The sequence below is a fragment of the Megalopta genalis genome, chromosome 12 (assembly GCF_051020955.1).
Source record: "Megalopta genalis isolate 19385.01 chromosome 12, iyMegGena1_principal, whole genome shotgun sequence".
NCBI classification, from domain to species: domain Eukaryota; kingdom Metazoa; phylum Arthropoda; class Insecta; order Hymenoptera; family Halictidae; genus Megalopta; species Megalopta genalis.
The window spans coordinates 7,765,354-7,793,231 of record NC_135024.1 but is presented as its reverse complement, the minus strand read 5'-3'; the positions used below and the strand labels follow the sequence as shown (position 1 = coordinate 7,793,231).

Genomic DNA, 27,878 nt, shown 5'->3' with positions numbered 1-27,878 from the left:
CAATGAAAACATTCGAACATCAGTTATAAAATAAGGAAAATAATATTTTACGACTGTTACAGCATGGATACAAATTAAATTCTAGTACAAATCTGAAAATACATGATCGCATGATGAATGAACTCGGCATAATCGCGTCTCATTTGATTAACGTATCAATGAAACATCCATCAAGCGGTTATTCCGTAAAAAGATATGATTTCCCGGAGGCGTAGCCAGCGGTTCCGACGAAATTAAAATGTAATACAGTGTAAACGAAATTGGAGGTTGCTTAAATCATCGTTTCAGCCGCTTCGAGATTTATTTTGAAACACGGGCCGTCGAAATTCCCTGTAACTGTCCAATTCCGCAGGTGCAGGTGCGGTAATTAATTTCGATTTTCCGGGACCGTTTGTCCCGCGGGCTTTATTTTTTGTTTTATTCGATCGTAAAGGATCGGGCCGGCCGCGGCGGCGGCCAAATAAACTTTTGTTTTACCTCGGAACTTTATTTCATACCGATATATCCTGCTTTTATACGACACGGTCGCCGGTCCCGACCGCGGCCTGAATGGATAGCCCAGATATCTGCGTCGGGCTGCGTGGCAGCAATTAACTGCTCTGCACTCTGTTATTAATTGACCAGCTTTCATGGTCAAGTAGACTGCCGAGAAAACCCCCGAGTAATCGCGCCGCACCTTTCCTAATTTTTGTTGACGCGATTTCTTGACAGAGTAATTGCAAGATACAACCGTATATAAGACAAATTTGATAAAACTGATTTAATTAAATAGAAAATAGTAAACCATTCTAGTTTCCTAAAAATAATGCACTCGTTTATCAATTAATCTTGTTATAGAAATGGTCAGAAACTATCGGAAAAACGAACCCAATATAAAAATCTTATAACAGAAATATTTTGGTAAAAAATGAATTTATGTACTCTGTTACGTATATTTATTTTTAAAGAAATTATTATAAACAGGAATACATTACTGCGAGTGCATTTCATCCTGCATGTTAAACGTACCAAATAATAATTATTTACTTTTTCTACTGTTGATTATTTGTATTTCTAACGATTTTCTCAAAACGATCAGACGCTATCATTTATTATGAGAGGTTATTATAAACAGGAATGCATTGCTGCAAGTGCATCTCATAAAACATATTAAACGTACCAAAGATTGAGCGTTTACTATTTCCTTGCTGTGTAAATTCACTTTTAAGGACCTTTCCGGAATGGTCGTTATTATTTACTAAGAGAAGTTATTAAAAGCAGAAGTGCATTGCTGCAATTGCATCTTATCGCTCCAATAAGAAAATTTATGTAAATGACCAGGAACCGCAGTGTCTGCGATTTGCATTTCCGAACGGAATAATTGCATTCTTGAAATGGATCTCCGTGTCTGAATTTGCACGATGCTCGATGGCTAGTATTTTAATAACCAGTTCGAAACAGTTCTCCCCCTCGATATCTTACGAATGCGCTCACCGAGAAATGTGCACCGTGTATTCTGATACGCTTGTTTGCATCGCCCCCCCCCCGCGCGCCACGGAATTCTCAATTTAACCTGACGGACGCAGCTAGACGTTCATAAACACCCCGCTATCGCATTCCTCAAACGATCAGCCATCCCTTCGCCCGCATCTGAATTCGCTCGACGCTGATTCGTCGAATAAAAGTTGATGTCTTTCTTTGTGACGAAAGCAACCTTCGAGAACGTCGCAGTCTCATTTAGAAATTTCCACCACGTACAACAGTCGTAACTTGTCCGAGCTAAGAAAATGGGGGGCAGAAAATCCCCCATTTTCTATTCACTCGCACGTTTCAACATTAATGCGGATTTCATGCACATGTAGCAAAATTGAGAAACTGAATGAAAATGATATTAGTACACCTTATCTTCTTTTAATCTTTCTTCTTGATCTTCCTTTCATTTCCTTTGGAATAAAATCTCAAAAGAATGTCAGTTTTATACGATCCATTAGGATTATTAAAGAAATAAGAACGTTTTTGTTCGGTTTTTATATTTTGTCAACGAGGCGGGCAATATTTCTTTTACACGAAGTCTAAACAACGGTACAAACACGAATGATGGAATTAATTTGACTCGCAATAAGCTGTTTCATATGTCCCAATTAATTTGTTGAGTAAATATTGATTTAATTAAAATGATACCGCAGGCAAAACTTACGAACATTCATATTCTCGTTTCACGGTGCTTTTTAAACAAGTTTCAACGTATAGCAGTTCAATCGATCAATTTTAAATTACGCGTTAATTTAACCATTTGGTTTGAACTTCAACAATTTTATTTGAATTTCAACAATATTATTTGAACTCCGACAATTTTATATGAATTCCAACAATTTTATATGAATTCCAACAATTTTATATGAATTCCAACAATTTTATTTTAACTCCAACAATTTTACTTTAACTCCAACAATTTTACTTTAACTCCAACAATTTTACTTTAACTCCAACAATTTTACTTTAACTCCAACAATTTTACTTTAACTCCAACAATTTTACTTTAACTCCAACAATTTTATTTTAACTCCAACAATTTTATTTTAACTCCAACAATTTTATTTTAACTCCAACAATTCTATTTTAACTCCAACAATTCTATTTTAACTCCAACAATTTTATTTTAACTCCAACAATTTTATTTTAACTCCAACAATTTTATGTGTACTTCAACAATTTTATTTGTACTTTAACAATTTTATTAGTACCTCGACAATTTTATTAGTACCTCAACAATTTTATTTATACACCAACAGTTTTTTATTTGGACTTCAACAAATTTATTTGGGCTTCGACAGTTTCGTTTGAAATTTGCGAAAATTCAAAACAGCGGAGATACGAATCACAAAAATCGCGACGATAAGAGATGTCAAAATTCATTAAAAGTCATCCTTTGTCGGCGCGCGGTCCTTTCAGCTGATCCAATTAAATATTTCCGTAAAGCAACGCGTAAGTGAAAATCCAAACGGAGAGTGGAATCGCGTTGAGTAAAATCGAAAGTCGCATCGAATCTCGGAGGGTTCAACGCGATTTTCTGATCTACGGAAAAAAGAGAACGTGCCGCAGAGGAGGGTGGAAAGACGCGTGGAAAAGAATCGACGGAAGCCTCCGAGGAGCGTTTAATTAGAAGCGGCTTATCTCCGAGAGAGAAAGAAAGAGTGAGGGATAGAGAAAGAGAAAGAAACAGAGAGAGAGAGAGAGAGAGAGAGAGAGAGAGGGAGAGAGAGAGGGAGAGAGAGAGATGGAGGGTGGGAGAGTTGTGTCGGCAGAAGTTTTTATCGGTAACTCCGGCACGGTGTGCCTTTCAGCTCCGACGTATACTCGGATTTAGAAGGCTTCCTTGTTACCTTTGTGTACTCGCGCTTTGATCGGCTGACAGAGGGGAGCGATTTGATTCGAGAGCGGTTCACGCCGGGTTTCACGGTTTTGTCTGAATTTAATAGCTATTCGGAATCACGGATCTGTTCTATCAATACAGATGCGCAAAGACGGGCCGGCGCAAATAGAACCTAAAAGTATTAAATCGATGTAATAACAGAGAAACGTTTTCACTGATCAGCGTAAACGAAATTAAAACGAACCGTGTAATTTCATTCCGAGCTCGTTCCGAGCAAAAATAGTCCGGGAACCCGGAATACGATCTCTTAGCTTTTATTTTCCTGCTGCGAGCTTCTGTGGAAAGCAAATAATGTTCCAGCATTCGATAAATTGCCGTTCCATAAATTACGAGCTAGAGGGAACGCGAGTCGGAATTATTTTGCAATTTGACATAAAGAGCGATGAACTAGGAACATTCTTCTTGCTTTTAACGCTAAACCTATCATGTCCTAGAAATAACCAACGCGAACAGCTTTGTAAGGATAAAAGGACTACATTTATTCAGACCTTTCGTTAGTTTTATTATATTGCATTAAGAAAATTGTTCAATCGTTTACCGTGATAAGGACTTTATCTTTACCGGACTGCAAATTACAGCCAGTAAATATTGCATATTTCTAAAATAGTAAGTGCAAATCAATTGAAACGTTGCAAACTTCATAAGTTATTCGACGATTGCATGAATTTTTTAATAATTACGTTAACATTCATAATGACTCGTTTAACATTGCGTGGCACAATTATCTACACCTTGATAGATTTAGTGCAATGTGGGCTAGGAATATTATCCCTGCTCCTCGGTAACGATTCCATACTATTTTTATCAGTAACTTTCGCTGGCGTACAGTTTCTACAAATTGCTGCAAGTAGAAACGTCCTGCGATGGCCAGACAGAGTAAAATATTTCTAATTTTTAACCTCGAGTTGTTCGGAGGTTCGACTTCCAGCTGAGAATGAGCTTTCAAATTTCTCCTTGTCCGAGCACATTTCGAACACACGAACAGGACATACACTTTTTAGAGAGCCCGGAAGATTGATTGTGAAACACTCGGTCGTAGCCGGAAGCTCGCCGATAACGGAACGTAGACTCCGTTAGTTCATAAAACGATTTTACGAGTGTTTCAGCGGCGACAGGTTGAAAACATTCGACCGCAGCTGCAGCTTGTCCAATGTAAATACGTGGGAAACTAATTGCAACGTTTGAACGACAGAACAATGGGAACATTTAAGCCCGCACTAGCCCGGACGAAGTTTCCGGGCAACGGATGAAATTCCAAACTGTCTTCTGTAAGCCACACTTCCGTTTGAATATGATCCGTTGCCCGTGCTCTCTGTGCTCCATCGAAACCGCCGGATATCGATTAAGCCGCATTTCCATAGTTTCGCAACGTCTAATTCCCCGTCGTCCTGTCCCCACGATTGTTCCGAACGATTTCGTTACATCTTATTACCGTCGTTGGCGAACTATTGTCGTTCGCTTGTCTCCCTGTCGAATCTCACGTTGAAGCTACCCCCACGACGGGGTACATTGGAAATGTAACATAATCTACAGACTTCAATTTCGTAGAACTATTGAGTCACGAACCGAATCCATGTAATTTTTACGGTATATATTTCTGACGAGAATAAAACTAATGGAATATTTTCTACTTGATTATGAATGCAATTTTTTATTGCACGCGATTGTTACATAAATCACTTTCGATACGAACAATGCAACGTTAACCATTTCTTTAACCCCTTGCCGTACTGTCCACAAGGCGAACGTTTCAGTAATGGTTATTCTGTTGACACTTTTACTGCATGAATCTACGACATTCTAAGGACTCGGTGCATTACGTATTCGGCGTTTCCCTTTTACATACGGACCTCCTATTTTAAAACCACTTCAAAGGCCGGTTTAGACGGAAGCCTTGTGGCCAAATTGCTCGTTTTTGGTGGCTTCGGTTAGCCACGTGCTAACAATTCACGCGGGAGATCGACTTTCGCTCATCCTTTCACCTCGTGGCTTCTTCGCTCGCAGGCGATCGTGCATTTATTTCAGCGAAAATGCAGAGGTAAATCAACGAGAACGCGTCAGACCTAACCGAGACGAACAACATAATCGCAGAATCAATTCCTCTCCAAAATTATACAAAAACGTTACAACTCAAAATATGGCTCTGCAATATAAATTAACTCATTCTAACTATTAATCACTTACAGATACTATGTGCAATGAAATATAAAGATGCACAAAACCGCATAAAATGCAGCTCCGGAGCAATCCGAGTTCAACTTTCAGCACTGTCTAATTAAAACCCAAGTGATCCGAAGATCATCTCCGGAGTTCACGCGAGAGCTCAAGGTCGAGATTCAGATTCAAGGTCACGTTTAAAGAGCCGAACAGTCCTGGCAACGGTGCAATTTTATCGAATTAATTCGGGTGCTGGACTCGTTGTGGTAAAATTACGAAACAGCTAGCGAAAGATCGGGGAAGCAAGCGAGAGGTGGCGCGGCTCGCGGAGGCGGCATATTGAAATCTCAAGCAGACCATTCAGTTAATTGGCATTAATATCAGAACACCTTTCAGTAGCCGGTGAACCGTTCACAGCGGATAACCGCGCGCGTACGCTCGTCGTTAGAAGTTTCGCAGACCGGCCAACCTCGGCACGTCCCTTTATTACCGCACGTAATTTCGGTTTACGGAACCAGCCGCAACCGAGAAACCCCTTCGACCACTTCATTATCCGGCCGCGTTATATCGAGCTACTTAATCGCAATAGTTTGTCGACAAGATTACAACGGGAACGATCCGCCGAGCGGTGCTTCGGCTGCGCCTTAATCGGCAAACTTTCGGGACGACGGCGACGAGGACGAAGAGGACCGTCGACGTTAGTTCGACGGCCGCCCTTCATCCGACGTCTTTTCCCGTCGATTGCGACCGATCGGTTTCGGATCCAATCTCTACCCCCCGCGATTTCTTTGTCCCGAATAAAAGGTCGCCGCCTCCTCGAGCGTCTTCCCCGCTCTCTGTCTCCGCCGACCCTCCCTTTGTTCTCGATCGATTTAAATACAGCGGCGACTCGATTATCGGAAACCCTCTGCGACCTACGAGCTTTGGGTCACAAGGATTTTCGGGAAATCTTCGCGTTGGTCCAACTTCCGCCGTTTCTAGTGCCCGGAAAAGGCCGAGGGTTTTGCGGCAATTGTTCGCGTGATGGACGATTTTGCGGAAACCGGCGAGGTGGAACGGGATTCTATGAAAAGTGCAGAGAGGATTTTCGGGAAATAGCTGTTGCAACGCGCGACTTTATGAAGGTTGCTATTGTTATAGAAAATTTCTGTTATGGAAGGATTTTGTGAAGATTACTATGGTTGTAGAGGGTTCTGCGATTATTGATATTGCAGTTGAGAATTCCAGGAAGATCGCCATCTTTGCAGATGATTTTTTAAGATTGCTATGCTAGAGGAGGATTTTGTACAAGTTGCTATTGTTGTAGAAAATTTCTGTTATAGCAGAAACATCTTTTTGAGGATTGCTATGTCAGCTGGATGTTTTTTTGAAGATTGCTATGTTAGTAAAGATTTTGTGAAGATTACTTTGTTAGTAAAGTTTTTGTGAAGATTGCTCTTGCAATTCAGGATTCTGTAAAGATTGCTATTGGAGCAGAGGATTTTTTGAAGATTTCTATCATTTTGGTAAAGTTACTGTTGTAGGAGATTTGTGATGATTTTATGAAGATTGCTGTTACAATGCAGGATTCTGTAAAGATTGCTATTGTAACAGAATTTAGAATTTTAGAATTCCTATTGTTGCAGAGGATTTTGGTAAAGTTGCTGTCGTCGTAGAGAAGAAGATTTCGCGAGAATTTCCACATCCTACAAATGTACGTTATGTACCAATTGATTGCGCGAAGCTCATTTTTATCTAATTTTTCTTCGAATCTCAAACACGGGTCGTTTATTAGGAAGCTTGCCAATTCTTCCCTTAATCTCCCATCAGTGTGCGGCTGACGATCCGTTAAGATAACAAGATTGCTCCGATAACCGGCAGACAGTTTGTCGATATTTCAGATATCAGCCCTATTATAGTTAACTCCCGTCACGCAGCAACTTGCCTGTTTTCATTACACCCGCGATTAATTCGTCCTGCATTCCGGTGATGCGCGCGAACGTTGCGAATGCATTGCACGCCGATTATAAGCAATCCCCGGTGAATTGCCCGTTCCAGAAATAGCAACTGAATCGTAGATTTCTGAAATCTCTAGCCAAAAAAGAAAAATGTACGTTTAATCTCCTTTTCAATCGGTCTACATTGCATTTTAATTCGATCAAACTTTGTACAACGAAAAACAAATATGTGCCACATGATGTTAAATTAATTTATCCGCCGAGCACGAAGGCTCTGCTTTGAAATTTCGCGGCTCATAATATCCAATTTGTCTCTGTTATCCTGACGGGAATTAATAACGAAGAAAATGAATTTCCTCTCACTTTAAATTAATCCACCGATGCCTAGACACGGTCTGGCTCCGAATTTTCGTAAAAATCGCGCGCGTTAAACAGCATACATGAAAAACCGTGTGTCGAAAATGGTGCGTGTAATATTTTATTATACAACCGCGTGGGCAAAAAACCACCACTCGCTGGAAATTTTCATGGTACGCGCTGCGCTTTTCAATTAATTCCCATAACCAGCCGTTGCAACACGTTCCGGTCGTGTGCGGAAACTCCAAACCATATTTTATTTCATCAGCCCCTTTTTCAATTCATTCGCGTGGCTTTACGCTAGCCGAAATGTATCAAACCGGAGCGAAATTCTGGCGGCGAGCGCTATACCCTCGAAGACGATAAATAATTCTTCCACGCCGTTTCATTACCGACGCAAATACTATCTCGAAATTTCAAGTGCCACCTTTCAATTCTCGAGTTAGACGCATACATTCAATTCTCTTGCAATGATTTTGGGAACCGAATAAAATGTCAGATATTATTACTAAATATTTACAGCACACAGTCATTACCGAATACAGTGATTTCACGCAAAATAGGATAAATTTAAAATGAAATAAAAACATATAAGAACATGCAAACGTGCATGCTATACATGTTATTTATTATATTTAAATTGTATGCATCGAATACATCTGTAAATTTCTAAAGATTGTAACGGAGAGGAAGAAAAGGCATTAATTCTATTTTTATTGTATACGTAGTAATCAAAATCGTAGGTTAATAAATAGATCAGAATCCAACATTGCTTCACCTTATGCTTCGATTTTGTAGGATTCGTCAAAGTGAAAATAATTGCCTACACCAATTTGCAAAGAATGAACGAAATAACTAAAAACTCATTCTTTCCGTAATCGTTTTAACATATGAAGAATAATGCATTGATACTTAACCATTCAATTAATCCTTCTACTATTTTAAAGTTTAGCAACCCGACTCGGTCGTGAATGCGTAAAATCCGCGGTCTAATAATAAGACGTCGAGGAAGTTGTTTAGATGGGATCGCTTTCATGCTGTTCCTCGGGAAGCACGTAAGATCGCCGAGCGAATCCGCGAACAGCCAGCAAGCGTAACCAGAAACGCGGTTACTTCACGGCACGGTTGAAAAAAGAAAACGTTAATTTAATCCGACACTCATTAAAAGTTTGCCAATATCGTCGCGTCTGCGAGCACCGGCGAATTTCCAAGCGAGCGACATTCTATTTGGAAACATGCTCGCGAGATTCCTGCGGAAGACGCTCCAGGATTCCTGGTGCAACGAGCTGAATCTGAAATCGCGGATTCGCGGGGCCCGTTCAATTCCGTGATTCAAGATCTCCGTGTTTTCGACTGTTCGGGAACTTTCGACGGCCGCGTCGTTCCCGATTCCTGAAAACCAACAATCGTCGCGCTCGCGCTAGAAGAAACGTCGCCGTGAGAGTTTGCCAAGCCCCCCGTGAAGGGGGTGGAAGTTTGTCAAGTAGCTACATCCGAAAATTTCGTAAGCCCCCACGGGTGCTTCTCGTTTTTCACCCTTACCCGGCCAATTCGATATCGGAATTTGATCAAATCCTCTCTCCACCCTCTATGCCCGTTTCGTCCTCGCGCGCGCGCGCGCCACCCCTCTGTTTCTCGACCCTCCCAGATCGAATTCTTCCAGCTCGAGTGACATGTCGCCGAGTTTACTCGGTTCCGTCGCGTCCCGACCGCTCCCGCATCTCGTATACAAGGTGTTCCTCGTAACTGTATCCACGGTGTTCCCCGCGGTGCACGCGATAATCTCGTAGAATAATGTATTAGCTCGCCGCGGAAGTTCTGACACTTCGCGGAAACGCTTCGGGTAGAACGGATGAAACGGAATTCCTAGTCGCGACCGCGCTATGAACTTGTCACTCGCTAAATAGAACCGTAGAATTTGCGCGGGACAGCGCTGTCTGCTCGGATTATTCTGCAACCAATCGCACCGGGACCATTCACCGGAGCCTTCGATGTATACCTAAATTCTTGTCGACTTTGGTGTGCAATTGCTATTTTCAGTGGTGGATTTAGATTCAGCCCCGCAATGGAACGAAAATGTAAGGGGAGGAGCGATCGTGAGAATTTAAAGTGTCGGATTTAGCGTTTTTATGCAAACATGTATTATTTATTATTTAAATCTTTTTGCGTCCCAACGAGACGTCGATCTCCGCCAAACGATTAGTCCAGTTGAAATATAATATAATATATAGGAAACAATTAATATTTTTGGTTGAATTCGTAATAATCAGTCGTAAAACTATTTAATGTCGTATGTCTTTTTACTGTGTTCACTTAGAATTCATTACTATTTTTATTCGTATTTAGTGCACAAAGAAGTGCAGAGGTGGACTTAGTTTTGTCGGTCACTCTGAATCTACAGTAATGTCTCCCTTACTGACGCTCAGATTGTCCACTAAAATGGATAATTTGGGAAGAGGAGATACGATTATTCCAGCCTTGCGGCTCGTTTTTATAATTGTAGACAATTTATAACTATAAAAATAAACCGCAAGGCTCGAATAATCGTATCCCCTCTTCCCAAATTGTCCATTTTTATGGTCAATGTGGGCGTCAATTAGAGAGACATTACTGTACTTTGGTTTTTTAGGGACTGTAGATCGGCAATCAACGTTTGTACGTGTTACACATGTACGACAGTCAACGTTGTGCAAGGTTGGCTTTAAAACCAGAAAGAGATGTTGGTCCAGCATTGCATCCCAATATACTGTTATGTTTTCTTTCGTTTCTCTAGGTTCCTTGAGTAAGTTTGCTCTGTTCCCGAGACCGATAAGCCCCCTTACCAGTGCTCAGAAAGTTTTAGTACTGGGATTATCTGCATTAACCCTTAACTACTATTGTCGGTCTGTGAGACCGTTACTAATTGCTTCATTCTCATTCACAATTCATATTCATAATTTTAAGAAAAATTCTGTAAAAAGAAACGTTTTTAATACAATTGCTGGTACTCGAATGATCTTCGGACGTCTTCATTATTGATGTGCAAAGTAAGAACAATTACGTAAGGCTTAACAACTATAGTAGTCGAGAGTTGATTGGAGAATTGACATGACTCTAGATGAGGGATAAAACTTTCACAAGAAGCCAATTCACAAGGAAATGCACTCAATAAGAAGATGCGTAAGATTTTCTTGCGAAGAGAGAGTAATAAATGAGAAGACGAAGCACACCAAACCAGAAGCAGTATTTATGTTTGATATAGATGAATGATGTATGAATGTAAAAAAGATATTAGTAGAAGATAGAGATGATGCAGCGTGCATCAGGGTACAATTTTACCTGCGTTACATCAATGTCACTGTTTTTACCACTGTTTCTGTTCTACATGCTTGATGACCGTCCATACTTGCATCTTGAAGTAAGAACATATTCTAGAACCATTGAACGAAAGCTACATATAGTACGCAATTAATTGAGGAACGTCTAAATACTTGACTTCAAAAATCAATTACAATAATACACGGTTTCGAAAGAACATAAAAAACAGAATTCAATAACGATACAAAATTTAGACACGAAGATGTACTTAGTCAAAGTACCCGTCTCTATTGCGAAATCATTGTTGCCCAACGCGATTTCACGAAACTCGTTTTACGACTGCCGCCAGCAGCGCGCCTGTCGGCCGAAGCAATTAATTATTTAATTAGAGGACACTTCGTAGGAAAAACTATGGGCCCAATAAACCTGCGTCCGGTTTTATCACGACTTTTACGATACTTGTACAACTTTGCGGATCCTAATAAACCGACCCTTAATTCTCCTTAATAGAAGCCGTAACGCGGCAAACTTTCGTTTCGTTCGCCGTTTTCTGAAATTGCTCTATGAAATTTACATCAACATCCGGAATCTATTTATCAGAAGTTCCCCGGTGAAGTCGTGGCAACCACCCTGTGCACACCGGGTGGCCGGTAAGTAACCGGCTAAGTTTATATATTGAGAGAGAGGGGGGAGAGGGAGGGAGAGAGAGAGAGAGAGAGAGAGAGAGAGAGAGAGAGAGAGAGAGAGTCGTCTATGCGATAGAGCCTTATACACTCCGCGACAAAACTACGAGACACTTTCGATTTTAGCTAGTTTATTATTAACACGTTCCGTGCCGAGCTTTTTTTACTCGAATCTTCACACTTTGATATTTTACTAAAACTTGATGTATTACGTGCAATTATTAATTCTCGTACACATAACAACATAACAAAAACTTATCAACGCCCATTCTTGCGGTGGAAATTGATTCTTCGGTTCTAAATTTCTTGTAAACAATTTGTTCAGTTCACTAAGTAAACATGCAAGCGTGTACCATCGATGGTACACGTGGCACGGAACGTGTTAATACTAATTTCTTAAATCTCCAATGGCGGCAACGTTCGACGAATTAGATTGAAACATGTTTCATAAGGAATTCTAATTTTCAATAAAATAAGACGCGCCTGAAACGATGTATATTTTATACAAGAACTAAGAGAACGAAGTTAAATAAAAACACGCGTTGTTAACAATGCGTAGAGCCTCCTTTATTTTTGATGCAATTAATTAATCGTCGTTGAATTTATAGAAATTCTTTATTGCCGTTGAATTCGGTCGTTTCAATTTACCAATTACTAGATGCAATGGCGTCAAATAGTAGGTCTTCGAATTTGTTTCGAAACCTGATCCTATTTAAGAAAAAGTAACACGACCTTGAAATCTTCTCCACTACTCCGTCCACAAAAACAATATTAACGTAAGACCACATCCGCCCATCACAACAAACACCTTTTATAAGATCGCTTGTGAGATATTACGCCATTTGCCCTTAAACGGTACGCGCTGCACAGTTCTCCTTGATTTTCGCGCATGTCTTATAGTTTTGTCGCGGAGTGTAGCACGGAGTCTATGGAATGGACTCTATGGGGTGTTATAGGCGCGTGGATGTAATAGCCTAGCTGCTGGAGCAGCTTGGTTGGAACAGACACGAGACTTTGAATGTATACGTATGCATCGGGGAATAGAAAGGCGGTGGAGGGGAGGAAGCATTGAATAGCCCCTCGGGTGGCTGTGCCAACAAACCCTAACTAACGTAAATAAGATGTCCTAGGAGGGCGGCTCCTTCTGTCTCCGCCACACTATCTCTCCTCGCTCTATCCATTACCCGGCTCGCCCCATTTTTCCTCCGTCCCCCTGACTTTCTGATGGCAGGTTCCCGCGAAAGCCATCTTCGGGAACCCTCGTCTCGGGCCTCCGAGGCGAGCCCGATGAAGCCCCGGGCCAATTACCGGATTTCTTCGCGGAAAAAGAACCGAGTTTCCATCCCCCAGATGTGTTTCGCTCGCCCCCCTTTTATCGTCTCGCGAACGGATGGGCGCCCGCGCGACCGGAAACGATGAATTTGCGAATTTCGGGGCTGGATAATGGCTCGCGCGGCACACCAGTGTAAACCGAAGGGCGAGATGAGTCGACTGAATTCATGAAACGATTATAGCAGCCGCTCGAACGGATCCTTGGCCAGGCTCGATTGATTCCGTGCAACCCCCTCGAGATGATGGGCCTCTTCCACGGTTTCCGGTGAACGAGTCTCCTATAACGTTATAATGATCGGCGACGGAAGGGCTTTGCAGCGACGCGTTCTCGGATTCTGATGACTGGGGATTGATGATGCCGGATTAGACGAGCCTTTTGTTCGGCAGGGTTAGGCTGCGGATTTTTTCGGCAGAATGAATATCGTCCGCGTTCGCTGGCTCGCACAATGTTTGCAATTAACTTGGACAACGTCACTGCATTCACCGCAATCTTTATTGTACGTGCTCGAAGACTGTGCACACTTGTATCTTAAAGTGAGAACATGTTCTACATCCATTGAAAGAAAGGGTGCATAAGGTACACAATTAATTGAAGAACATCTAAATACCTGATTTAAAAATGAATTACGATGTCGCACGTTTTCGAAAGAACATAAAGATAAGAATTTAGACGGTAAAGACGTACTTAAAGTGCGATAGAAGATTTTAAGCATATTGTTACATTACTGTCAACTTATTACAATTATTAAAACTGGAAAGACTTTTTCAGCTGACTTATATTTCGCACAATTAACTTGGACAATTTTGATTTTGCATAAAGATCCGCAGTAATGGTTAACACGTTCCGTGCCACGTGTAACATCGATGGTACACGCTTGCATGTTTACTTAGTGAACTGAACAAATTGTTTACAAGAAATTTAGAACCGAAGAATCAATTTCCACCGCAAGAATGGGCGTTGATAAGTTTTTGTTACGTTGTTATGTGTACGAGAATTAATAATTGCACGTAATACATCAAGTTTTAGTAAAATATCAAAGTGTGAAGATTCGAGTAAAAAAAGCTCGGCACGGAACGTGTTAATATCGTTACTAATAATGAAAGCTGACTTGACGCGTTACTGTTTCATGGAACAATTGTGTGCTACTACAACTGCTATATACAAGACAATAAATTACTCACAGACAGCTTTGAAACATTCGTGCAGGCAATGTTACATATTTAAGCAGTGCATAAGATGCTCGTCACGTGCGTACAATTTGGAACCCAGACTTCAAAGATCAATGGTCGCGGAAGTAAGGAAAGCGAGAACATCGAAAAGTCCTTAATAATCAGCCGATCATTATCGTTCCGTTCATTTAACCAGGACCGTCTGCCGCAAGAAACTTTGTTAGTCAGCCCCGGGAGAACAGCGTGGCCCCCTTAGGATGACTGTCGTAGAATCTTTAATTCGTCCCCCTGGCATACGTCCTCCCCTTTGACTAAGCGAGTCGGAAATGATGAATTCGCGAGCCTTATCGCAACGGCGAAGCGTTGTTTCCCGGGCGAGGCCAACAAATAAGCTGTCCCGGCACGAGATATTTCTTGGGGTCGTAATCCTCCCGATTGCTGAACTTCTTATCGCGAAATGGGGAGACAACGTAGGACCGAAAATTGGACTTTCCGTTTGAATCTTCTTCCGAGCACTACTCTGAATTACGCGCCCCCGTCTGGTTCCCTTCGCGGATGCGCCGATTTCTGGTCGGTTTCTCTGCCTGATGAGATGGAGATCTCGTTACGCTAATATTTCATAACTGCTCCCCGAATGTCTCCTTGATGGGCGGCGGTTGGCGCGATCGTTTTTTACTTCACACGATACCTCAGTGTGAAGTATGATATACTTGGAAGGGTGGAAAAAAATTTGGAAAAAGAGAATACGCTTAACCCTTTTAGTGCCGACCAAAGGAATTGTTGTTCGGCAAACTTTTCGAAAGAAATTCTACAAATTTTACGAAAACTGATGATTACGAAGTTCAAAAAGGAATATAAATGAAGAAATACAACTGATATTTATTGAAAATATTACGAAAACAACATTTTCATAGGTGTGGTTAAATTAAGATGTCGCTGTTCGGCACTGCGAGGATTAATCATAAAAGAAGCATAAGAAAAATTATTAGAGCTATTTTGATTGTTTTAAAGATAATTATCATGCACAGTATAATATAATAGAGCGACAATTTGTATGCAAGATAAAATATGTGTGCATCAATTATTTCATCGGTGAGTCGAATCTTCTTTGAACAATTTAAAATAATCGAAAACAATGCACGGATACTATTGAATGTTGCTTGATCATTTCTGTCATGAATGCATAAAATCCACGGTTTAGTTACATATTACATGCACACATTCCTATATTTTAATTCGAAGGTTCTCTCGATACGATCATTGCAGACCGTTGAGTTTTCATCCATCCAAATATTGAACGATCTATTTCATTCGCAAATCAACAAGCCACCGCGACTAACAAAGTCTCCTCCGGAAGGAAATCACTAAGCTTCTTTCACAAATCGTACACTTGTTAAAAAGCTCGTTAAAAGGCTGTCATTAGGCTGCCCAAAGACCGTCTTAAGCTACTTTCCCCTGAGCGTTGTAGAATACTTTTTGACTTCCTTAGAGCTTTCAAAGTTTTAAATGGTTTCCACAGGTGTCCTAATATTTTATCCAAGTCCTCTATAACTACTTCTCCGACCTCGCTGAGAGGCCACCATTTAATGCTCCGACCAAAATTCCCTGTGACATATTTTTCATCCGTACGTCATTTTGTGGAAAGGTTAAGCCCGTTTATAAATAAATGAATGAGTCAAAGCGACAAGTTCGAGCGCGGTATCAAGAATTGCAAATTCGTCCACCATCCACAAGCTTCATCCGGATGGCTGACACGTGACGCAGGTTGACGTAATCAACCATGCGACGAAAATTGAAATTGTGTCGAATTGGAGCAAGCGGTGGAGGAAAAAAGAAGGCGATGATGGCTCACGTGAACAACGAACGTGGCCGTGGGACTGCTTGTCTGGCGACGCAGAAACGTCGGCCATTTTGCGGCGGCGATATACCTAGCGACTGAAATTGTAATGCGGCAATTAATTTAATGGAACAACACGCCACAGGCCTTGAGGCTGTAACTCCGCTCGTAGACGACGATCTCTTCTGCCCGGGCGAAATTCGTCGCCGTTGCACCGCCACATGTATAATTTCCGGTCCGTGGTTCGGCCAAGGACGCGGAAGCACGACCCTCGACGGCTAACTGTCCCGGGGAAAAGTTCTTAATTGATCGAGGAGTCTGGACCGTCTCGTTACTTCGTTTTCTCTTTAGGAGGAGTCTTTAGCTCCCTACAGAAATGTTCGCGGGGCTGAAGCGAAAGGAGGAACTAGACAAATCCTCGACAAATTTCCAGTCATCGACTTACTACTGCTTCATGAATTTTTGCAATCTCCGACATGCAATTTAATAGGATCGCTACTGTCGACAATTCGAATTCCACTCATCGATTTTAATGTTTAAGCCTCCTAACAACTCGCCGGTGCCTCTGGCATGGACATTTTGCCCCTCTTCATTAAAACTTGGCGAGGGAATTTTTTGTAATTCCGGCGCGAGAGGTAAAGTTATTCCGCTGCTGCTTTAATCCTTTGTAATCTCGCGTATTATTTTCACTTTTTACCGTTGCGTTTATTTGACGTATTTCGGGATATTCAAGTAGCCTCCGGTGCAATCAAGTGGACATTTGTGCACAATAAAAACTGTCTGCAACAATTGTAAGACACTTTTTCAATTCGTTCGATCTTCGTTCTGTTTCAAATTTCTCTTCGGTCATTTTGATCGTGAATTGCGAGAGATCAGTACTGCAATCCAATTCTTTTAGAATGCGTTCCTCGGAGATTCATATTTCACTCCTTGGCTTATTATATCCTTCCAGAGTCGTGACGATTGACCTACTTCACTGGACATAATTTCCTAAAACAACCACCGAACACATATCTAATCTGCTTGAAACCCAAGACAAAGAGTGGAGTTACAATTTAACTTCATTAAAGTCTATCCTGAGCAAACACTTAAAATAACGAACCCTGAGCTTACTTTCTGTCTTCAATCCTAAGTAAAGCCTTCCCACGGTTACCTGTAAGTGCCTAAAGTACGTAAAGCCTAAGTTCAAGCAACACTTTCAGTCACCGTAATGAAAAGCCATAGAGTCGAGGTAATATCTGTTTAAGAATTTTTCCATCGTGTAACAATATTGAAGATATTATCATAATCTACAACCCCTGGCAACCACCTTTTAAAACGTTATAACTTTCTTTAAAGTTTAACTAAACAACTTGAATTTTGTTTAAACGTTAAAGAGACTATTTTACCGTACATCGACAAAATACTTTCCTTTCAATTTTGCTACTACTCGGAACGATAACAAAAATAAACTCTTTTTGAAACTTTTTTATCTGAACCTGAAACGGAAAAGGAGACGCGTTTTTTATGCGAAGAGACGCGTCCTACATCAAAAAAAGTTTACTTGCCAAATTCTGTATTACAGGAGAAAACTGAAATATTCGAAGTCCATTTACTATTTCAAAAATCTATTTTCCCCAGCCCAGTTGAGCATGCGTCAACCGATTTCAATGAAATTTTCAGCATCTAGAGATTACAAAACACATCTCTTTTTTCGTTATTGATTCAGATAAAAAAGTTTCAAAGACTTAATTTTTTCCGCCGTCCCAAGTAATAGTAAAATTGAAAAAATGAAGTATTTTGTCGATGTACAGTAAAATAATATCCTTTAACATTTAAACAAAATTCAAGTCATTTAGCTCAAGTTTCAATTCCAAATAATAGAGAAATTAAGAAAAAAACAAGTAATTTAGTTATTGTACAGTAGACTAGCCCCTTTAATGTTTGCGAAGAATTCGAGTCATTCAGTCCAGTTGTAAAAGGTGTTATTGCGTTTCCAAAGCTGTTCAAGTTCTTTTCGCCAAGGCCAACGTAACTTGTTAGCCGAAGAGATCATCGCCAGGACAAACAGCGGCACTCCTGAAACGGAATAGTCAGCGGCGGGCGTCGCGCGTCGGGCTCGCGTAACATTTCCTAGTTAGGCCAATTCCGTACTTTCGCTCGTCACGATTAATTAGCTTAATTCTGGCTTCCTGTTGTGCGTGCACCGACGAGCAGCGGCGCCGTCGGGGCACCCGGGGCTCACGCTCGTTGCGTGTCAACGCCGGCATAACCAGCCGCATTCCGGCGTCATAGTTGACGCACGTATGTCGCCGTAAAAGCACTCGTGGCATCTGCCGCGTCGCGACGCCCGAGGATGAGCGCCGCCGAGACGTCGATCTGCATTTCCGTGCTGTGCATCTACGTGCTCAGGGCCACGGTGCCGCCGACCCGGGCCGACGCTCGTTTCGGTAAGAAGCTTACGTCCTCGTGTAAGCTACTCGCCCCCGCGATCCTGCATCCCCGATCCCGAATACCGTCCCTTGTCGCGGTTAACGGTCACCACGACCAATTCCCTCCCTCCCTGCGAATCCGATGTTCCCGTGCTACCCGGTCTTCCAACTTCTGAACGATTCCTGCATTTTGCAACACGCTGGGTAATTTATTCGCACCGAAACTTGCACCCGGCTTAAACCGTTTGTACCGTTGCATGGGAATTGCGGATCGGCTAGTGTGAATTGTTAACCCTTTGCACTCGAGCGGCGACTCTAAGGCGCTGTCGTACCACGTCCCGAAATGATCTTAACATTATCGAATTTGTTTCCGTTTTATGGACGGTTAAAAGTGTAACTGTTGCACGGGTCACAACATTCAATTTCGTGCGAATAAAATGCGTCAAGTTATGTAAAATGAAAATGCTATAAGTCGGGAAAACTATTTCCGATTTCGAGATAAAATGACTCTGACTGCAAGGAGTTAATCTTTGGTTCGCAAATCTTTTGGCTCGGAATACGAATGTGGATTTCGTTACAAGTAGACTGCGGATGTTTACGCAAAATGAAAATGTGTTAAACAGGAATTCGGAATTTCCTCTGTCGACTCTCGGACAGCGGACTTCTCTGATAAAAATATACCCGATTATGCTTAGGATCGTTTGTAATTTTATTTGTCGATCTTTGACAACAACGTATTTTTTAAGGTGCTCCTTGTAGATTCGTTAACTCTTCCACAGGTCTTAATGAAACGTGTGAACATTGAAATTAGTTGTCAGTAAATTGCTATTCAAGTAAGAATTTTTTAATTCCGGGTCCAAATATAAATCGATTGTGACACGTGGATATTCATTGATTCTTTTAGTCTGACGACTGTTAAAAATTGCAACTTTTCGCCTTTTGCATGCATAAAATCCGTCGTTCGATTGTAAAATACTTTTGCTATGAAATAATTAAAAATCTTCGGCTTTTTAGACGATTGTGAATCATTTTTCTGTGATCTTGTAAATGTCGATAAAATGCAATTGATTAGATTGAAAGGTGACACACAATTTTCTGCGCCGTGGATAAAATACAAGTTAAGTAGGACAAAGTAAAAATAGGTTACTCGACTTTTTCGAAGAACTTGCATGCTGAGATTGGCACCGTGTCAGGAAGATCATAGTTGAATAAGGGTGTCAGGAGAAACCTTGATCCAAATTAAACCATCGATGGCCCGTTTGAGAGATTTCAAGTGGGAAACATCTCGTGCCAAGTTACCCCCTTCCATCTTGACCCAGAGGACGGTAATATGTAAAATTCTAATGTGGAGTGAATTCATAAGAGTGTCTTGTCAGCAAAAAAGACAGCAGCACAGAAAATATGCGATTAACATATTTACTAGAAAATATTAAAAATAGCTAGTCCAACTTTGCTGCATAAAAGCATCAAAAAGAAGCGAGTCTCTAATGTTCCGCTCGATAAAAGAGTCTTCTTAGCGAATAAAACAGAATATTCAAAAATACAACGAATCTCCTTAATGTTCCATTCCATGAAACTGTTTTATTAGAACGTAAAATAAAGAATACCAAATGTACTGGATCTCCAATGTTTCCCACGACAGGGCCGTTTCACTAAAACCCGAAGCACGCAACAAAAAAGTTAATTGTTCTCGAAATTCTGTTTAATAAAACTGTTTTATTAACACGTAAAATGAGGACCACAGAAACACCTCCGCCCAACAAACTCGGCAGACACAGGAGCGAAACATCCCGAACAAAAGCGAGCAAAATCGCAGACACCGCTAAAGCAATTTCACGACGCGATTCACAGGAAACCTCGTCGGAATACGAAACGAAGCGTAATTTTTGCCGATTAGCACACACCTCCGGAGCTCGAGTAGCAGCGATCCACGGGGAATCCTGAGGCACGCATTAAACCGTGGCGCGTTAATCGTGCACGCATCGAAATCACCGTGGAGAGTGTAGAAGCGGATTCGCGCGTCGCGGATGCACGCTGCACAGTGTGGTATTTGCCCGATTTCCCTGGTAATAATTATTTTCCTCAGTTAACGTGTCTGAAATGTGCCTGCTATCTTCTTTATAGCATTTTAACTTAGACAGAATAATTATAAACAAATGAGAATTATTAATAAAATATTGAAAATGTTGTTTTCATTGTTTAATGAATTCAAAACGTGCCTGTTTACTTATTTATGGTATTTCGACATAGTGGGAATAATTTTAAGCATTAAGAAACAAATATTTACTATTATTTGCAAAGAAACTGAAAATAATCAAAATCGTATCTTTAAATACTATATGAAATCATTAAAAAGACAATTAAAAGACAATTAAAAATTGTCGCCAAGTATTAAAATTGTGAAGTATTAAAAATGATCGTAAATGGTAAAAGAAACTAAAAACAATTAAAAGCTATTGAAAACAATTTTATACTCTAATTTTGTCCCATTTATTAATATTTTGCATTGCTAACACAAACTTTTACAATTTCGAATGTTGAAAAAACTTGGAAGCCTAAAAATTGTTTTCGCGAAAATTCTACACATGAGAAATATCGGAATAAATAATAGATCGTCTTCAAGCTTGAATAATTTTAAACGGACAAATAATAAAAAAGTAAAGATCGCGGAAAACTGTAGTGTACAACTATCTAAAAAGTATTGCAAAAATCCCGACGATCGAGCGATATTTCAGAAACGGACGAAGAGAAAAATGAATACTACAAAATTCAATACTTTCGATGCAGACGTTAGTAACAAAAATAATACTGTTACATTGTCGTTCATAGATCTCAATAGCTCAGGACAGCCAAAATTTGTCATCATTTGATAAATCGTATTTTGGCCAGCCTTTCGAACCTAATGCTCCGCTGAGCGCCGGTTCGTGACTTAGCGGGAGCGTACGTGCTCGTGTTTCAGGTGTCTGTAAAAATCGCGGACAGTTTCCAGGGACGCGGGAAGGTAATCGCCTCTCGTTATTACGGAATTACGTGCAATTACCCTCGGCCGATTAAAGCGGCGCGGCGTCGGTACCGAGAGGCAAGAAACGATCGTGGAACGCTCGGTGTCTCGCCGCCCTCTCCGCGTCTCTCCGCTCCGATTCTGTTGCTTTCCGTGTCCTTCCCGTTCCTTCGAGCCGGAGGAACGCTAACGATCCGTCTCGTGTCAATGTAACAACCGGTCACGTCTCGGTTTCTGCTTGCAGCTTTCGCGGACGAAGCTTCCTTGGAGATCCTGCCGAGCGGCGACACGCAGACGAAGCCAATCGGGTCCAGCATCATCATGACGTGCAAGCCCAAGGTCGAAGACACGAAGCTCATCAGCGACATGCAATGGCTCGATACGCAGAACCGTCCGATCGAGTCCCTGAAGTGAGTAGATCGATCCGTGCATCGTTAAATGCAGTTCACACAGCGCCCCTCGCCGACCGTGTACTCTCGTTTGGCATGGATTAATCCGATCGATCCTCGATCATCAATTTTTCTCGGCGCGTCCGGAATCCGTACATTATCGCGCAACGCTCCGGGACCGTCGAGGCGAAAGGATAATTGAGAGAAAGGATGCTGTTCGATACTTTTGCTTCTCTTTCTTCTGGGAATCTCGCGGTCGCTCGGGGGTTTTCGATCACGCTCGCTGCGATTCGACTACGGATCTTTGTGCAGATTTTTATTTCGTAAAGAGTAGAATTTGTAAACAATTTCTTTCGTTTACTGGTGGATTCATCCAAGTGAACATTAATTAAACGAACATTACGTCTCGCTGGAGTATTTTACAAAACGCGAGCACACCTCAAAAATTTGCTTGTATCCTTGCAGTCTAACATCGACACTGTTTTTAAATTACTAGAGTGCGGATTTTTGTGCAGAATAAAAACTGTCTCGAGTTAATTGTAAGAAACGCAAGTTTGATAAAAACGGCATTCCTCTTGTAGCCATTTTAATAAGTCGGACACGATACAATGATATCCTCAGATTCTTCTAATACCTTCACAGTTTCATATTCGAGCTGGTCATTCTTGACAAAAAGGTCTACTCGAATTATATAATTTAATATCTTCTTGGTCCTCTCCTCGAAGAAAATTTCGTGCTACCAATACAGCCTAACATCCGACACCGTTTTTATATTACTAAACTGCGGATTTTTGTGCAAAATAAAAATTGCCTCGAGTTAATTGTACGAAACGTAAGAGTTTGATAAGAACGCCATACCTGTTGTGACCATTTTAATAAGTCCGACACGATACAATAATATCCTCAGATTCTTCTAATGCCTTCACAGAATTTCATATTCGAGCTGGTCATTCTTGACAAAAAGATCTACTCCGATATTATATAATTTAATATCTTCTTGGTCTTCTCCTCGAAGAAAATTTCGTGCTACCAATACAGTCTAACATCGACACTGTTTTTATATTACTAAACTGCGGATTTTTGTGCAAAATAAAAATTGCCTCGAGTTAATTGTACGAAACGTAAGAGTTTGATAAGAACGCCATACCTGTTGTGGCCATTTTAATAAGTCCGACACGATACAATAATATCCTCAGATTCTTCTAATGCCTTCACAGAATTTCATATTCGAGCTGGTCATTCTTGACAAAAAGATCTCTACTCCGATTATATAATTTAATATCTTCTTGGTCTTCTCCTCGAAGAAAATTTCGTGCTACACGAGACAAGTTTAATATTCAGAATTTCCTGCTGAAATCGTCACTGGCGACGGAGATATCGCGCGATACAATTGTCGGATTTGTGTTCCGAGTCTACACGGCTCTCGGATAAGAGTAATCACTATTCATTCGCAGCGCCGGAACATTTCTCTGTTCATAGAACGGGGCCGTGGAACATGTTCAACAGTTTCGAATAAAATCACGGCTTTGTAACCGGGTTCGTTCCACGGGGCACGACGGCCACAAAGGCTCCGCTGATTTATTAAATCCTTTAGATTTACAGGAGCAGACAGTGCAGTTGAAGGTCGTTATTCAAGTGATCGTAGCGAGCGCGAGGAACGAGAAGCGGAATGCAAAAATATCGCGACAGCGCAAACAAACGTGTGTCAGGCCAGACGAGAATATACGAGCAGGGGGGGTGTTCACGCTTTTGAGCTTTCTTTTTTCTTTTTATTTTTTTTTTCTTCAATACAATAACAACGCCGCTTCGAGCTAATAATTAAAAAGGAGAGAGTGAGAGAAAGAGAGTTACGCGCAGGATGTCAGCTGCGGTAACGAACTGACACATCCGCGAGTAGAAATAGGAGAATGGATTTTTGCAAATACGTGCCATCTGTTACTGTGAGCTGGATCAAATAGTTGTAGCAATAAGTTCGCGACAAATAAATTTTTATGGAGAGCAAACGTTCTCAATCGGACTTCGGCTCGTATGAATTTTATTTAGTCCTGTCGAACGTTGTGAAACATCGTCAAATCTTCTCGTGAATTAGCAATTGTCTAAAGATCTTAGAAAACAGCTTCGCTCGTTCTAGTTTTATCTTTTAAATTAAGGAAACACGTTTTGCAAGACAAACAGGATAATAAATCGAACATTCTTCGACACGAAGACACAGAAAATTGGCGAACTTTTACTTCAAGGAAGGGTTAAACTCTTGCAAGCTTATCGAATCCTACTAAATTTAATCTCACCGAAAGATGAATAGTTCAATAAATACTTTATCGAAATTAATGCAGTATGAAACTCTGCAAAACAAGGACTGGCGATTAATCGAAAATATCCATAAAGTACAATTGCCAGAAAAGATAAATACACTGTGTCAAATAAAATGAAGTTTTCTTCGAACACAACGTGAATCCGTAACAAACAATAAAGCATAATGATCGTAATAAAGTCAGTACATCTATTTCTACTCGCTGCAAAAAGATCGGTATCGCAGGCGCCGATCCGTAGATTACTGAAAGAGCAAGTAAACGAACAAATAATGTAACACACAAGTAAAACACGACCACCACCCAGCCACTAATATAACGAAATTTCTGTCACTTGTTTTGCACACAGACTCGTCGTCTTACCGATCGAAAGGCGAGTATACAAAACTCAATTCAAGACTTTACACGCAACCGTAGTGTCATCGTTTTCAGCTCCCTCTGTTTTGCGATGTACCTTCACTAGTTACTTTAGTTTCTGTGCAACTTAGAACACTGTTTTTCTTCTCATCACCCCATCACCACCACCACCACCACCACTGCCATCAGTACCACCACCACTACCATCACCACCACCATCACTGCCACACAGCCAGCCACCACCATAACCACACCGTCACTACCCCCCGTGGCTGATTTACGTCTACTACAGACTGTACAGGAGCTCTTAATTGCTGGCTCGGCCGATTGTTCTGCGAACTAAGCGTTGCTCATTAAGCCGTTCGCGAAAGTTTTCCGCCTTCCAGCCAGTAAACTGGCTTCCCGTTGTATTTGAACGTTAAGCGGCTGCCCCCGTGTATACTTTGCCGTTCAGGCAAGAAAACCACCGAGAGCTGCGGTGCCCGGCTGAAATAGACATTAAGGGATCCCCGGACGCGTTATGGAGCCCGCCATTCAGCGACGCAACACCGACGGTCACCGTGACCATGTGACCTCCAGCAATTAAGCGGCTCCTTTGCCGTGTTTTAATGTTTTCGTACCCCTTAACGGGTCAGCCACGCGAAGTGTTGCTCACCTGTGCCGTTTGATTGACCGGGAAACTGGAGATGAGCCGAACGTGGATCAGCTTGGTTTATTATCACCGCAACCCTCGCAGTTTTAATAACAATTTTGTGTAGTATAAAATTCAGAAAAAGAGTCAACTTAGCTTTTAGATAATACCATAGATAGATCAGAATGATGAATCAAAATGTCCAAATAATCTTAAAATTTGAACTGTTACAGAATAGTGGGACCTTGTGGGGTAACCAGTTGCTGTGCCTTTGGTTTGTTTTCGGTTATAATTAAGTTTATATTCATCGAACAAGACATTAAATTTTTTCATTCAAAAATAAACAAAATAAAAGAATGAAAGAAATTTAATGTCTTATTCGATAAATATAATGTTCAGAAATAAGTAAAAAAATGAATAAAAAATGTAATATGTCTTATTTCCCGAAAATAAACCAAAGACACAGCAATTGGTCAGCCTGCAGTATAAAATTCAGAAAAATAATTCGACATGATCTTCGATGGCATATTTATAATTTGTTTCGTTGAGTTCTGTATTATTTATCATTTTATTGAAGTGATAGTGAGCTCATTTTTTCAGTGAAAGAGATACAAGCAGAAAATAAGAGCAGTGTATCTATTTTAATAAAAATGTTATTTAGTTCCTGTTCGCCGTCTTTAGCTTTCTGAATATTAATGAATGTGTCACTTTAATTACAAAAGAGTCCAGGTAGCAAAATGTCGTTCTACTAGGGAAATTATCGTTAATTAAATATATAAGAAGTGCTGATCAACGTAGCCATGAAGAAAATCGTCGCGCAAAGGATTAACAAGATTCTTCAGCTTTGTAATAAAAAAAATTGTTATATCTCGTTTCAAAATAATTTTAACAATATCAAAATTATTGATACTATAAAAAAAACTGTTCTACGACGCAAGTATTACAGGTTCAACTTCCGAATTTGAAATAGTTCATGTAAAGTGGAAATATACTTTAGGTAAGAAAACAAAATTCTAGATTTCCAATTAAACTATCTTCGAGTGCAAAGGGTTAAAACCTTCACCGCGCGCGATGGTCCCGGTAGAATACGACAAAGGGTGACAATATCCCTGATATACGTGGCCAGCATCTTCAGTACCCCATCAAAACGATGATCTGGTAACCATGCAATACCTCACGTGGTGCCCATTGTGCGACACCACCGCCCCGAACCACTGTCTTGCCAGTGTTAATCTGTCCGATGACGTCGCCCCTGTTAATAAATAATCCGTCCCAATGGCCCCCGGCAAATATTTGTCCACCGAGATCATACGATCTAACGAGCGTTAGCCTCGGGTAACTGATTCGTCGTGATCGCGTGTTTGCCCGATTACACGGGGACCCCGTTCCCGATTTGCATAATTATGTCTGCTCGTCGCGCGCGGGGAGTAACGGCCGATAAATTCGCACGGCGAACGCGCGTAGGAACACGGGTCGAGTGCCGTTTCATTAATTGTGGCTCGGCCCGTGTACCGATCGGAAGCGAAAGAACTACGAGGGGAATTGCATAATCGCCGGGCTAACATTGTTATCGCTTCGGCGCATCGCATCGCATCGCATCTCGCCTCTCGTCGTGTCAGTTTTAATCGTTCCCGCTACCGGTTTCCATTCCGCGTTTCTACCCCTGATGCTACTGCTGCTCGGTCTTTCCTTCTAATTGCTCCGCCGAGTAATTCTATTCAGTATGCCGCCAGTTTTTCGCCGCGATTTACCGTGGATCTCTGGAAACGCTGCTTCTGCAATGGCCGGTCGCGTTGGCGAACTTCGGAATACTGTCGAGGACGCACCGTTCGATCCGGTGCGATAAATTAGAAGCTGTTATTCGACGTAGTTAACGTTTTCTTGTTGCTGACAGACGGGAGAATTTTATGCATAGTGGTGTGCATAATTGTAGGCTCGAAGTAACTTCTACATTTCTACTGATATTCATGCAAAAATATAACGAAACGTCATATTTGTATAGTTTTATTTTTTATTATTTCTAAATTAGGAATATATATAGATATGATATTTTGTTAAGTTTTGAAATACACAGGGTGTCTCAGGTAAAGGAGGCCATCTACAGTGCTGCTAGTAATTAGAAACTCGAAGTAACTTAACTGAAGAAAAACTATATTTGTAGAATTCTATTTTCTATTATTTCCAATATAGAATAATATAATAATATAGATAATATATTATATATAATATATTATTATATAATATATTATATATAATTAATTATAATATATATATAATATTATATAATAATATAATAATATAGAAATATACAAATATGTCGTTCTGTTGAGTTTCCGTTTACATATGAACTGAAAATGTTTAAGAAAATGTTTAATGTTTACTGAAAATGTAAAAGTTTAAGTCTATAATTATTCATACCATTATATCTATAGGGAAGACTGGTTTTAAGGGAATTATTTAAATGAACACCCTAGAAACATAGCGTTATAAAAATTCTGAAGAAAATCGTTGCCGAGTGGGTTCAGCAAAAGTCTTAGAGGCAAGCTAATCTTCTCATTTGCTCACTGTAGCTCTTTTTCAGAACAAAGAAGGAACTTT

General features: G+C 40.8%; 1 protein-coding gene across 5 annotated transcripts in view; it reads left to right on the top strand.

The window, feature by feature from the left end:
• The window catches only part of Fas2 (neural cell adhesion molecule fasciclin 2), a 195,999-nt gene that overhangs the window by 134,371 nt on the left and 33,750 nt on the right, over window positions 1-27,878 (top strand). Inside the window, exons 1-3 of one of the 5 annotated variants that reach the window (XM_033465049.2) lie at window positions 18,479-18,611; window positions 21,839-22,004; window positions 24,642-24,665. In XM_033465049.2, the coding sequence (XP_033320940.2) occupies window positions 18,518-18,611; window positions 21,839-22,004; window positions 24,642-24,665 (284 nt within the window). In that variant the 5' untranslated portion in view covers window positions 18,479-18,517. Of the gene's footprint in view, window positions 1-18,478; window positions 18,612-21,838; window positions 22,005-24,641; window positions 24,666-27,878 lie in introns of those variants that run through there. The other 4 variants (XM_033465052.2, XM_033465053.2, XM_033465051.2 and 1 more) reach the window with 4 other exon arrangements.